The sequence below is a fragment of the Molothrus aeneus genome, chromosome 11, assembly GCF_037042795.1.
Source record: "Molothrus aeneus isolate 106 chromosome 11, BPBGC_Maene_1.0, whole genome shotgun sequence".
NCBI classification, from domain to species: Eukaryota; Metazoa; Chordata; class Aves; order Passeriformes; family Icteridae; genus Molothrus; species Molothrus aeneus.
The window spans coordinates 3,958,070-3,973,371 of NC_089656.1; the positions used below are offsets into that span (position 1 = coordinate 3,958,070).

The following is a 15,302-nucleotide window of genomic DNA, read 5'->3' on the forward strand; positions in this document are numbered from 1 at the left end:
GGTTTATGATGTTAGATTTATCAGTTCAGATCATTTTCAAAGTCCCCAAAACGCTCCTTGCCATAGGAGTAGTCTTATGAAACAGAGGAATGCAGTGAAAATGAGAAATGTGAGTGGTTCTTATGAGAAATGAGGTTGGATGGGGTTGAATCATCAGAGTGTATCTCTGCAGTGAATTTAAATAATCCAGTAGTGTCTGCACTAACAATACTCGGTTTGTGCCATGCAGTTGTAAGGTTGTCAAAACGTATTTTGTATTACTTTGTCTAAACCCATTCCTGGTTTGAAGATACAAAGTCAGAGATTATTATGCCCATATGACTTCTGCATCTTCAGTTTATAATATTTTCCCTTTTTGATCTAATTTGAACAAAATCTTTTATTCCAGTTGGATCAGATCAGTGGGTTTTATCTAATTTGATGAGCACACATGTTCCCCTCCCCCTTGGTAGTGATTGCATGAGGGTTCCAAAGCACATTCTGCTCTGTGTAGTACTGCCTGCTAAAGGCATTAGGAAAACCAACACCAAAATGTGAAATTCATAGCAAAAGTATATGTGGAGAGAGTCTATTTAATAGTAATCATCACTGTGCATTGCTGCCTCAGGGAATTTTGGGCAGGCAGCATCAGGAGGATGATGTTAGCTGTTATAATCCATCATTTTCTATCACTATCATTTTCTAATCACTGTCACTTCCATCAGGTTTGTTGCAGAGCTGGACTTTAAACCTTTATGTAGAGGTCCTGCATGATGCATATCATAGTATAGTATCTTCAGAATTAGAAATTCAGATTTGCCAACATGTTTGGATGCTTTAAGACTCGTGTGTCTTAAAGATGTTGGAGAGAATGTTTGAGTTGTACACAACTTCCTGCTGAGGGGCATCTCTGATCTCTGCTCTGGGCCAGGGACAGCACCCAGGGAACAGCTGGAGATGGGGGAAAGGTTCTGATCCCTCAGAGGTGCCGGCACTGCCCAGGCTCCAGGGAATGGGCACAGCCCTGAGGCTGCCAGGGATGCCCAGGGGGGATTGCTGGGGGCTCTGCAAGGACAGGAGTCAGACTCAATTATGGGGATTTTTGAAGAGTTTTGAATGAGTTAGAGATGGGACCTCTGAGGTTTTTAGATTCTGCAGTTTATTTTCTTATCTTCTACACAGGCAGAAAGGGTAAGTTAGGCTCACATCTTCTCCACATGGTTCAGAAGGTCACAAGACCTTTAGTTACAGGACCTTTTAAGGAGTTATTGACCAATGAAACAGCACTGGAGCCCAGTGGCCAGGGCCAACAAGGATATGTATGTTTTTGACCCAATCCTTAAATATTTCATCTTATGGACTCATGCTACAGGGTAAGCTTTCTTAGCCAATCATGTTCTGACACACAAACCTACAGTGCTGCATTCTAAACTCTATGTTTACCTTTGTAACTACTTTTATTTTTTCTGTATCTCAAAGTCTAAAAACTCTAAACTTTACTTTTACTTAGCTTAATGTGGCTCTGCTCTAAACTATAAATCCACATTCTTGCTTCTGTCACCTAAGTTCGGAAGCCTTTTCCAAGGTCTCAGATCAAATCCTATGTTTAATTCTAAGCTTTGCCTTATAGGCCCAAAGTTCTGAGAATTCCCTGCATTTCAGATTCCAACACTCCTTGTGGTCCCTTCCCACTCAGGATAACCTCTGATTCTGTAATTCTCATTTGTAAATCAGACTTTCAAAAGCAGATAACCACAGCATCAGCCACCATAGATTCCTAAACAAAAATACCATAGAATGGCAGGGTTTGATCTGTCATAATTGATGCAGTGGCTCCATCCCTGATTTTCTTGCTGCTGCCCACTGGTGTCTGTGAAAAACACAAGAAAGATCCTCTGAGAGGAGAGTGAGACCAGCCATGGTGACAGCAAATCTCTTCCCTGTGTTCCAGCTCCACAGTAATCTCTCCTTCAATGGAACCTCAGCTTCTTCCCCCTACCCTGCTCTGTTTGCTCCTGGCTTGGTCCTGGCTCCTCTTCCTCTGCTTCATCCCAGCCTGCCTCCACCCCTGCTTCACTCTTACCTTGGCTGCTTTGCCACTCTTCTGCTGCTGCCCTGGGATTTTTTTTCTCACCTGCCTCAAATTCTTCATAATTCAGAGCTTTTACAAACCTACCTCTGTTCTAAAACTTAGTCTTTTTATTCTGTGCAAGCCCAAAAAATGAATCTGAGTAAAAGATTTATCTAGTTTCCCCTTTTTCATCATTTTATAAATCAAGAGACCTTCAGACTTTTAAAAACAAAAGTATTTTGTGTTTGGGAACTGAATTAGGATGTTATTGCTCATCAGGTCATATAAAAACACAACATACATGAAACAGAACTGGACAAAATTAATTACATTTTTTAAAAAAGGTAATTTATTAGTAGGATTTATATATTTTCTTTAAATAATAGATACAGTACTTTATAAGATTTAATATTTTCTAAAATATTGGCTTAATACTAATTAAGGAATATACAGAGCCTAATTTTCTGTGCAAATTTTGTGCTCTTGCTTGCTTACCTGATTAATTTGATTTATCTGGGAGAGCTCTAGAAAGCTCAAATTCTTCTCTTTTTTTTTTTTCTTGCATTTTTTGCATAAAAAATATTTTAAGGACAGAAAAAAAATCCAAGTTAGTAATTCAACTATTACAAGAGGGAAAATACTAGTTGGAGACAAGTAGGGAGCAGAAATACAATCCCTTTCTTTACAACTTGGAACAAAATAGGAACCTGGCAGGTTCTAACAGAAACATAATCAAGCAGTGTTTTTATTGATTGGAATGTACATTTCAGGTGTTAATTCTGTTATTATATCATGTATATATGATGCAGATTTTATGCATATTTTCTATGATACCAAAAATATCCAACTTTAGTTAAAAATCTGAAAAATTACAACAAGCTGTTCTAAAACTGGTGGACTGTTTTAATGTTAGTCTTCCCTGGCCTTTTTTAAATCCCTTTTTTCCCTTCAAACCAGAATTTTAGCAAGTAACAACGACTTGTATTTCAAGGAAATGACATTTTTTCAATAGATATCTGTTCTATCAATATTTAGCTTAGACAGAGCCACTGTGTACATTTGTTATAAAAACCCAGGCAGCACAAACAAAATATGAATCACCTTCTGTGCTCCCAATACCACGTCTGCTTTGCATTAGTCTGATGCACAGAGGCTCCACACATTCAGAGCATTGCAGTGCCACAAATGAAATCAAACTTGGATCTCTCTGCACGTGGGAAGACTCTGATAATTGAGTCAAAGAATAAAATGTTAAAGAATTTAGAAAAGTTATTATCAAATACAGCCTGGAAAGAAGCTTGTGGTCTTAGGGGAAGGTGTCCCTCCCAAGGCAGAGGTTGGATTGAGATGATCTTTATGGTCCTTTCCAACCCACACTATTCTATTGCTTTCTTTTTTTCTTTTTTTTAAAGAAAAAAAAATGTTTATCCTCATTTCTAACCAATTCACCAGTAGTTTGCTTTTAATGCTTGCTTAGAAAATATAAAGCATTGTCTGACCTTTCTTTTACTTGATTTAAAGGTGCAAAACCTCTTGTAGGGTTTACAAGCAGGAAAATAAATGGATTTTTGGGGCTGTCCTGTGTGGTGGTGTTCACAGGGGTCCCAGGATGAGCGAAGAGATGAGAATCTTGACTCCATGTTTCAGAAGGCTGATTTATTATTTTATGATATATATTATGTTAAAAGAAAATTATATATTAAGACTAAAAGAATAGAAGAAAGGATTTCATCAGAAGGCTGGAAAGGAAAGGAATGAGTAACAAAAGCTTGTGATTCTCAGAGAGTCCGAGCCAGCTGACTGTGATTGGCCATTAATTAGAAACAACCAATGTAGACCAATCACAGATGCACCTGTTGCATTCCACAGCAGCAGATAATCATTGTTTTTCTTTTCCTCTGAGACTTCTCAGCTTCTCAGAAGGAAAAATCCTAGCAAAAGGATTTTTCATAAGATATGTCCATGACAGTCCTGTGCAGATCCAGGAGCTGGAATTCAATGATCCTTGTGGCTTAGGATATTCTGTAATTCTGTGGTATTTTTTCTAATTAATCAGCTTTAAAATAAGCAACACAAGCTCTTTTTGATCCTTAGTTGCCATTGTGCAGTGCATGATGCTTAAGGGCCTCCTATTTTTAAGGCTAATGGTGAAAAGTCTTTACAGAATTGGGTAATAATTGCAAATAATTGTAGCTTGTTGTGTTCCAGCCCAGTAATTCGAGGATTTTGTGTCAGGGCCACATCTGGATGCATGCCTCTCCTTTGGGGAAGGGGCTCAGTGAGTCCAGCTGAGCTGTGAGGCTCTGGTGTGGGCAGGGTGGCACCTCCTGGGAACAGCTCCAGCCTGGGAATGTCATCCCCTGCTGGCACCCAGCTGTGGGTGGGCTCCAGGGCTGGCACCCAGCTCAGGGCTCCAGGGCTGGCACAGAGCTGTGGGTGGGCTCCAGGGCTGGCACCCAGCTGTGGGTGGGCTCCAGGGCTGGCACCCAGCTCAGGGCTCCAGGGCTGGCACAGAGCTGTGGGTGGGCTCCAGGGCTGGCACCCAGCTGTGGGTTGCAGGGCTGGCACCCAGCTGTGGCTCCAGGGCTGGCACAGAGCTGTGGGTTGCAGGGCTGGCACCCAGCTGTGGGTTGCAGGGCTGGCACACAGCTCCAGGGCTGGCACACAGCTGTGGCTCCAGGGCTGGCACACAGCTGTGGGCTCCAGGGCTGGCACACAGCTGTGGGCTCCAGGGCTGGCACAGAGCTGTGGGTTGCAGGGCTGGCACCCAGCTGTGGGTTGCAGGGCTGGCACACAGCTCCAGGGCTGGCACCCAGCTCAGGCTCCAGCAGTGCCCACCCCAGGCCCCTGGTGTTACTTTACAAGGATGCTCTGTTCACGTGCAGTGAGTTATCTTGGCTAAAGCATGGTCCAGGCACACAGCAACAAGCATGAGCAATAATGCTCCTTCCTATCCAGCCAGTGCCCTCCCATAAATCACTGCCCTTCAGTGCTTTCTCTGTGCAGAGATAAGATTCACTGGAGCTGGTTTTCCCCATTCCTTTGAGCACAGATTTCATCTTTGGCAGCAGTTGATCATTTTCTTAATTTACAGCAGGCCTTAAAAAACCAGATCCGATATTTTGTGGCTCCCCAATGGTGCAGTTGTTTATCTGTCACTAAGTACCCTGTCCAATCTGCCTGGCATTCATAAAAATGGAGATTTACTACTCCTGGGGTGTCAGTGCTGGGGTTCAAATCTCAGAAGGAGCAGCAAAAAAAAAGAGTTTCTGCTCCTATTTACATTCGTGCAAATAATGAGTAGATCAAATAAAGTCATAACAGCAACAGGGCAAGAGCAGAACTGAGAATCCTTTCCAGGCTTCTGTTAAACCACTGTGGGGTTGTTCCTATAATTGCCATAGCAGACTCATAAACTAACCCAAACTTCCCAATAACCTGTGCTGGCTTTATGGCAATTTCAAAAGATATTATTTCCCAAGATATTATTTTCTCATTTTTAGAGAAATATATGTTTTATGTATGTTTTATGGATCTGACAATGCATTCCCATTAAAAAGAGTTACAACATCATTATCATGAAAAGGAAACTGCAAATGTATTGTTAGTTTTCCCAGGTTTATGACACTGTAGATTTTATTTTTTGGTTTTGTAACAAATATTTATCACATTAAAATCAGGAGAGGGTTTTACCTCTTTGTAGTCTTGCAAAGACACACAACTTGTGTTAAAAATGTTTCCTCTTGAATTGCTGGGTTTGTGTTGTGAGTAAATACTGCTGGGATGAGATGAAGTGTGATATAATAAACTCACAAATGTGTCACTCCCTCCTCTATAACGTCAAAACCTGCATGGCAGGAAGGCTGTCAGTGGAAGTTTAAGGAAGGATTGATCCTTAGAGAAAAACTGTCTTTCCTCAGTGGAATTTATGTCAAGCCCAGGTCCACTAAACACTGAATACCATATGAACATTTCACATTTTATTTTGTTTGTGGACTGGGAAAAATTCTTATATGTTTGGTATCAGTAGAGTCCTTTCAGCATCATTACATAAAACTCAGAAATGAAAAGACAGTTTTAAGTGATGACTTCTTACAAAGAGCTGATTGCTGTCTTTTCTTGTATTTTCTTGAGTGAAATTTTAAACCTGTGAAAAGCTGTAAGGTATTTTATACTAACTTCACTAGTACCAGAATTTTACTTCTAATACTTTAATTGGAACTAGGTAGACATCAAAATACAGTTAAGATCCATTTTCAAAAATGATTGCCTGAAGTTAAATACCTGCAGCTTTATTCTTCCACACAAGTGACCTGCTTTTCAGAAATGCTGAGTTTAGTGCAGTTCCCATTGAACCATTGAGAACTGAGTATGTGGAGCTCACAATAAAATCAGTTTACTTCAATGTCCAAATACACGTGCATGTGTCCAGCTTGAGGCGTAGATATTTGGAATTTGACTTCATATTTGACTTGATGTTTTTCTGATACTCTTCTTACCAAACTAGTAATTTTCAATGAGTAGAACTAGTTCTTCTGAGAGTTTCAAACAAAACAAGTAAATATCTAACAAATCCCATTTCATAGTTAAGCCTGGGGTTTCCTTCTTAAATCCATTACTTGTGAAGTACCTTTACCAGTGTGATCAGGTTAGCCTTGAACTCTGGCAATGCAGTATTTAAACACTTAAACTTTGAGGTTTTGATAAGTTTTCATCATTTAGAGCTCTTTTTGAAAGTGAGCTGTATCTTCCAGAATGCATTGCACAAATAATCTAATTGCAATGCAACCTTCATTCTAAATATGAAAATATCTGATACTGAAATAAATAAAAAAAACATGAACACAATAATCTTGAGCTTTGAAATCAGATGCTAATGCTGTGTCTATTAAAATCGATTGTGTTAGGCTGGAATGAGTTTGAGTTCATTGGAATATATTTATTGTAGTGTATAAAGGGACCTCCAAATCAGAATATTTTTTGGAAATTGCTTCTGCTAAAGCACGAACCAGAATGGAATAGCTGATTTTCAGATAACTATGCCATTCTCACTGTAGTAAAATACGTTCTTTTACTTTTATTGGGGAATTTTAACAATGTGCTCGCAAAAGGTAGAAAAGTGATGAGAAAGTGACAGTCTGGAGTCACTTTTCTGGCCACTCCATAAAGTAATTGAGTGTGATACCTTATCCTAACTCTCCTAACTATTGTGAGTAATGTAATGTACTGTCTGTAATGCAGAACAGATGTAAAAACTGCCAGTGCATGCTGGTAGCTTCTGTAATACACAGACACAAAGGCTTAAAAGGCTTTTGTATAAATCCACAATCAGGATTCAGTAAAACCCCTTGAAGTCAATTGCTGTTAAACCATATCAATAGTTTATCACTCAACTCCCTCTTTCCCTACCTTTCCTGTCAAGAAACTGAAGGCTCAATTTTGTCATTTAGTTTCTTTTCACGAAGAATTCATTAATAAAATAACTCTGTGCAAATGGACAAACATAAAAGCTTTCTGGGGATCTGGACCTGAGCTTTAAATCATCCTCCTGCTTAATGCACCGTTGGAGCAATCCACTGCAGCTCTGGCTCCCTGCTTGGGCTGCAGAATTTACCTGGACATTCACATTTGCAAACTCTGACTACGTGTCAGATGAAACTTGTTTGGTTAAAAATCAGTGATGTCAACTCAGAGAAGAATCAAGCCTCCAGCATTTGCAGTGTTTTATAGGGAAAAATGGTGATTCACTGTGCTCTGCCCATGGAACTGCTTGAACCATAAGCAAATAATGTGCTTGGTGAATCGTTCATGCTTCGTTAATCTGAAATTTATTGGTAAAATAATATTATTCAGCCCTTTTTTAAAATAACCACAAAGCCCACCACTTTTGTGGCTTAATACATTACTGTTGAAATTATCATCAGTTACTGTGAAATACCATAGAAGCTGTCCAATAAATGTGATGGATTGTGTAATTAACTCTTGATCAGCACCGTTTTTCAGAGATGCTACCCGGTGAACCTGAGGGCGCTTTATGACCTTCACACTGGGTATACAGCTAATTACTCCTTGGGCAATGATTATTAAGTTTTTTTAGCATCAGTTTGTCATTTTGTCTTCTAAATTATTATGCTATTGAGCTTCTCAATCCATTTGGCTATAAAGCTGCAGCTCTCAGAGGGCTCCCTAAATTGTCTCTGTGACTGTATGGATTACAGCAACTTCATTAAGTAGATTACAGGGATGTCTGTTTTGCAGGTTTTCCATTGATCGCCACACTGACCTTGAGAGACAGTTCAACATCAACGCAGAGGATGGGAAAATAACTCTGGCAACACCCCTGGACAGAGAAACCAGCACATGGCACAACATCACTATTGTAGCCACTGAAACCAGTGAGTGTTTGTGTACTCTGACTGTTCTGTTGGGTTTATAATTGATTTTTAACAGGGCAAACTTTACATAATTCAGTAAAATAAAATGTATTGGGTGTTTGAGTTAGAGAATTTTGGAAAGAAAGCTTAATTTTTGTGCAAGCTCTATTTCTTTTAGTTTTCACAACAACTTTTTTTTCAGTGAAAATGGCAATAGATATTCTGAAGTGATAGATGAATAAATATGTACAAGGTATGCAAGGTAAACATTAAAAAATGGTTTAAAAAGCCCACACCTAAGCCTTATAATTAGCTCTATTAAGACAGAAAGAATTAAAGATTTGCTATTGTAGAAGTAAATTGAAGGCTCAACCCAGACGTTCTTAATTCTGAGTGCTATTATGTTTCAGAGCCATAAATGATTAAGCACAGGGGTAATGTTGCATGAAAGTAGTGCTGTTGGATACATATGGATGAGTTTACTCACACCCAGCTCTCAACAAGAACCTGCATTGTTCAGGTCCACAGAGCCCTGGTGGCTGCTCTGCACACCTGAGTCAGGAGAGCTGCCCTGCCTGGCAGTACGGGTCAGAGATTTTAATCAAGGAGAATTCTTAATTAATTTGGAGCTGCTGACAGGATCACACACGACAGTGTGATTTATTATTCATGTCAGCACTGTATTTTAGACAATGCATGTGACACAAGGGTATTGAGGCAAAGGAGCAGGTGGGGAAGCTGGGGCTGCCACCCCATGTGGTGTCCCTGAACTGGAGCACAGCCCCTGGAACCCTCTCTGTTCTGCACTCAGTGTGCAGCAGAACCCATTTGTGCACACACTGGAGCCAGCACTGCAGGAATATCTGTCTGCAGAGCCTGGTGACCCGGGCTGCTCACATCCTGCCTGAGGTACTGCTTGCTTTTCCCCAGATCTCTGCTTTGAAGGATACAGCATTATGGAACAGAGCATTTGAAGCTCAGTTTCATGGTACTATAGGCATGAACATAATAAATTGGGGAAAAAATATGCTTATTTGGCCTGTTTTTGTTGTCTAATACCTTTCCTGTGGCACTTGTCAGCAATGAAGAGAGATGGGGAAGACTGATTTGGTGATCAGAACCCAAATTTATTGTGGACTACTAATGCTTATATACTGGTTTAGGAAGACTAGTAATGTTTACAGTAATGATAAGGTTAAAATCACATACACAAATTTATGCATATTGCAACATCTCTTGCTTGCAGAGTTTAATGGAATTTTCTTTTTTTGGTAAACCAGTCTGATTGAATCTTCTTTTAATCCTCAACGTTCTCTTTGGTCTTGCCAAGGCATCTTGCTATCAAATCTCTTATGCCAGCCAGGTCCAGAGTCCATCATCTGTCTTGTGTCCCAATATCACATTATTGTGATTTCAAAACCAAACCTCTTAGGAATCCATGACACATGGGGGAGGTGGGTGTGGGTGTGAACTGAGCTCCCAACTTCCAATCCTTGTACCCTGTGTTGCTCTGAGGCACCTCAGCAATTTGGGGGTTTCATTGCCAGCAGTGCCCTGTCTCTGAGCCACCTTGCAGCCAAACAATACTTTGAAAAATTAGCAGAAATGCTTTCTGCTTGCAGGGAAGCCAAGCCACAGGGAAGCACATGAGGAAAGAAAGGAAGGTGTGGTTAAATCAGGCATACTTTTTCCACTTAATATCTAACCAGTTAATAATTTAAATATTTTTAAAGGAAAATATCTAAAATGTCCATACTAATTTTTTCACATCATATTTATCAACAGCATGGAAAGCAGAATTAGTAGTTTGTGATCCAACACTCTCAGACGTTGGAATAATAAGATGCAAAGTGAAGTCATTTTACAATTTGTTTCCTCCAAAAAGTTATAAAGGAACACAAGATAAAAGGAATAACTTTGCAAGACACTCCTCCAGTTCATTTTTATATCTCCTTTACATGTGTGTGTCAGAGCAAAGCTGCCAGAAGAGCATTTTACTGAGCCACACTAGCATGAAGTCTGCCTGTTGCATTTTCAGTTTTTTGAAACATAATTATACTTGAGAATTTGGTAAGAAGTCAGCCTTGTCATTAGGCTTCATGGGAGCCTCAGCATCCACTGCTATTGTAAAATTGCCTCTTATCAGACTGGCTATGAAAATAATAATGCCAATCTTGTTCTAAGCATTTGTGTTCCTGCTGATGGCTTAGTTTTGCATTCCTAATATAATTATTTGACATTTACATAAAACAAGGGCCTAATTTCATAGACTACTGTCTTTGCTTATTTAAGTGAAATTATTTTTAAGCTCCTCAAGCAGAAGTTAAATTTGCTTATAGAACTGTCAAACAGAGGAAAATGGGCATTTTTAGATTTTTTTTTTCAAGACAATAATAGACAAAATCTCTGTTGTAAAATAACAGAAATCTGTTGGAGGCAGACAAAGCAGCAAATGCAAATATAAAGTGTGTCATTACAATGCCTTCACTGACAGCCCTATTAATGGACTGCTGATCTCTCACAGGAAAATAAATATGTGGGAATTGTTCGTGCAGGAACATTTCCTCTTCCTGGGCTGGCTGCTTCCCAGAGCTTGTGCAAGGCTCTCCTCTCCATCTGCAGGGCAATGACCAGGCCATTTAACTGCCATTAAATTTGCTTACTACTCATAAGCCATCATGCTGGATTTTTATTTCTTTATTCCCAGCATGGTAGATGCTAGATTATATGAATATGCCCTAATTTAGCCACACTTTCACAGATAAACACCCAATTTTGACAAACAATAATTCACTATTTCAGCTTTGTGATGGTAAGGTACCTGCATCTAAATTTGTGCTCTAAGCTGATTTAATTTTTGGCAGTTTCCTGCTTGTCATCATGACAAAGTTATTTATTTGTATCATCTCTCAGCCTCTGTCTCAGGTAGGAGTTTTCCAAGGCAGGATTGGTGTGGCTGAATGGAGCATTACTGCTTCTGCATTTTCACTGGAAATGGGGGTGAAGATCCTCAGGCTCAGACTGGCTGATCTTTTAAAAAGTGCTCAGATTTAAAATGTGTGTGGATAATTTTAAACATTTTAAATCTTAATGCTCCAAAATGTGAATTTAATCCTTTCATGTCTAGCAAAACAAGGAGGAGGAAAGTGTGAGCCAGTGGGGAATGTGATTCTTCTACGTGTACTTGACAGGCAAAAGACCAGTTTGGGGCTGTTTTGTGGGGTTTTTGTGGGGTTTTTGTGGGGTTTTTCATTTGGTTGGGTTTTTATTTAGAAGAAAGACATTTTCTGTTCTCATTCATAGGCAAGTGTCTGGCCAGTACTTGTTCAGACAAAATTCATGCTATTGGTGACAAATAGCATTACCATTGTATCCTGAAACTTGTGCAAAGTGAGACATTTTGAATGGTGCTGTTCCCTCCTTTACTTTCCCACTGCTGACAGACTCCTTATAGGGGTTTCTGGTTTTCTGCAGCCTTTGTTTTCAGGGAGTTAAAGTGGCCAGCCAGACTGAAGACCACCTGCCTTGAGTGGTTGTCCCTCAAACCTTTGCCCAGAATTTTGTATTTCCTTTACATTCTGGTTCCCGAAATGTGTGGCCAGTGCACAGGGTTTGCCTCCTGCTAAAATCCCAGCAACCACAGTGTCTTCCTCTTGTGTTGAGGGACACACCTGGTGCAGGTAGCTTGGTTTGCAAGCTGCAAAAGAGCTCTGGGAGCTCAGAGGGACAGGAGGATGTGACCTGAGACCCTTTGCATGCCAAATGATCTGAGGACCTGTGGCACAGCTGGGTGAGGGACACCCAGGGTCAGGGCAGGCGCCCAGGGCTCAGGAAGAAGAGCCAAAACTTCCCTGTGCTCAGGCTGTGAAGGGATAAAAGCCCAGGGATAGAAGTCTTTGCGGGGTCCTTCCTCAGAGGCACAGGCTGTGGCTGTTTTACTGTGAATAAATGGCTTTATGGAATGAGAGACCTGAGACTCTGCTGGGGAAACCTGGGCTGGAACCAGTGAGGAAATGTGGTCTGGCTGTGAGTGGAGTGTGGGGAGCCAGGAGGGGCCCTGGAGCTGCTGCTGAGTCCCAGCAGTGACAGTGTGGGGTGCTGGGGGTGTCCCTGACAGAGAGTCCCATGAATGGTCACACTGGGAGCTTAATAGTTGCATGCCCACAATCTTTAATCTTATCTTTTTGTGGTTACTGGAGATTAAACCAAGCAAAGAGCCATCTGTGTAAAAGAATGAACTGAATGAGTTTAGGTGATATAGGGATATTTAGGTGCTGGTTTCAATATTTCAGATTTAGTTACACATTTTCCTTTAAACTCTTTCTGCAGTTTTGGTCCCTTCAACTGCTCCCCTTAAATTTGTCTACTCCTAAATGACTTCTGCACATTTTTCCTATTGTGTGATTTCTTACATCTCTCTCTTATGGGATCAAATTAATTTTTGCTTCTTTGTTGCTTAACTTTTTTCCTCGCTCGTATCCTCTGTGCTGATGAATTCTGCCATATGGATTTTCAAGAGAAGATAACATTAGAAAGAGCCTTGACATCTTTGAAAGATGCCTCTGAAGTACAGGCTTAGGCTGTGCAGAAGAAATACACTCATGGCAAGGGCAAGACTCAAAGCTATTGAACCTGTGAATTGATTCTTAACTTTTCTTTCTACGTTGCCATTCACCAAGTTTACCCTGCTGAATGGAAAGGAGCAGGAATATCAAGGTGATGACAGGCTGGAGGAAGCAGTCCACTGGCAAAATGATTTCCTGAGAATGGGCCTTTGTGCTCTGTGGATATAAAGGGTGAACATTGTCACTGATTCTGGACTTTAAACACTGACCTAATGAGATTTCTCATTAGTTTTTGGTGTAGCTGAGACTTACATGAGCCTAAAGTCGTAGCTGAGGTTGGGAGGTTTATTTTAAATTTAAATGCTTGAGAGAGGGGTGAATGTAGACTTGCTCTGTAAGTCAGGGTTGATAGTGCTGCTCATGTGTTTGAGCTCTCTGGAGCTGTATCCTGAACAGGAGAGGAATCTGGGGGCATGTGCAAGGGTTTTTTGACAGCCTGAATTGCAGTGCAGTAAGAATGAATGATTAAATTACAGACGTCTCTTTTGGTGCATCTTTTTTGTGTGTACAAAGGCTCATCACATCTTTGGTTCTTTGCTACTTGCTTGAAATGAATTTTCTACCATTCAGTAAAATCTGGTGAAGTCAGGATCCTAACAGTCAGATGCAATCCCATTCTCCTGAACCCACAAATACATTTTTTTTTTCTGTGTAGATTACAATTATAGCTATAACTCCTGCTCCCATTGACATGCTTGTGTTGCTGGCATTAACTGGCTGCCAATTTTGCTGGGCAGTGAAGCAGAGCAGGGTTCAGGCTGGGCTTAACCTCCTCAGTATTCTCCCAGTTTCTTGCACAGGTTTTTGCAGCACTTACCACGTTACGTGTTGTCAATGCTAGTCAGAGGAAAAGAAAATCAAATAGCCATGACTTATTTATTAGAGCATTTTTTCCTACAGATTCTGAATGGAGTTCAGAATCACTGATCATTCAAGAGATCAGATTGCAAGACGTGGATAAGGCATGTAATAATTAAACCCTGTCCTCTTTCTGCCTCCAGCTCCATGGATTTCCATTTCCAATTTTAAATGGCTGGAACAGCCACCTTGCACATACTTCCTAGCACACTCACAGTGTGGGCCATTAATATCAGGGAAATGCCCTTCATTGCTGGTTAATTGATATAACAACAGCAGTAATAAATGGAGAACTAGTGTAGTTTGAAAGCAAAGACTTATGTAAGAGAAGCTGGTTTAACTTAGCCTAGAAAGAAATTTATTAGCAACAGAATTTGACTGCACAACATTCTTCTGATTTAAATATGAATATCCTGATATTTGCATATTCATCCCTCTAAAACTGAAGCTGAGATCTGCTTGAGATAAAGGATTCTAGTGAATTCTTTGGAAACAAAATATACTGCAATGCCTTCATTATTAGCAATGCTTATCTGAAATTCTCTTTTTAAAAAGTGAGGCAATCTTTTTCCCCAGAATATGTGTATTATATAGTTTAGCTTCCTTGAATGATACCATAGATTTCAACAAGTAAAGACTTCTAAATATATTCCACTTGGCCAGCTCAGATTTGTGACAAACACATCAATAAATAACAGAAAGCCTGGCTCATTATCTCTAAAGACAGCTAAATGATGATCCCTTTAAAGTCCCCAAGCTGCCTTTCACTCCATGGAGCACTGAGTGGACTACTCAAGGTTTATATTTTCCTCTGAGCTGTGTTATGATTATTTGCAGCACTGGATTCTTCTCCCTCTTATACTGGATATTAGGAAGGAATTGTTCCCTGGCACAGGGTGCCCAGAGCAGCTGGGGCTGCCCCTGCATCCCTGGCAGTGCCCAAGGCCAGGTTGGACACTGGGGCTGGGAGCAGCCTGGGACAGTGGAAGGTGTCCCTGCCATGGCTGGGGGTAAAGAAGATTATTTTTAGGTCCTTCCAACCCAAACCACTCTGGTTTCCTGTGATCCTCACACTCTGCACATCACACCCACAGACACACAACAGAGCATCCACCAGGGAGTCCCAAAGCCAGTGGGGCAGGATAATTCTTGTAGCCTGGAGCTGTGCTTTCAGCCAAGGTTTAAATCTCTGAATGAAGAGTTTTAATGGAATGTCTGCCATCCTTATTCTGCAGGCACTGCAGTCACAGAGATGTTGTTTTCAGTGGGATTGACTGCTTGATTAAAGGGTTCTTGGCACTCAGCCCCATGTGCCAAGCAAGCATCACTCCTATGGCAGCCTCAGCCCCCTGCCCAAGGGCTGGGCAAAGCACCAGAGCTGCCACAACAAGTAGA

At 40.7% G+C, this 15,302-nt stretch overlaps 1 protein-coding gene across 1 annotated transcript in view; it reads left to right on the forward strand.

Moving 5' to 3' along the window:
- The window catches only part of CDH8 (cadherin 8), a 162,171-nt gene that overhangs the window by 98,801 nt on the left and 48,068 nt on the right, over positions 1–15,302 (forward strand). Inside the window, exon 8 of the mRNA XM_066557704.1 lies at positions 8,309–8,445. Within this exon, the coding sequence (XP_066413801.1) occupies positions 8,309–8,445 (137 nt within the window). The remainder of the gene's footprint in view (positions 1–8,308; positions 8,446–15,302) is intronic.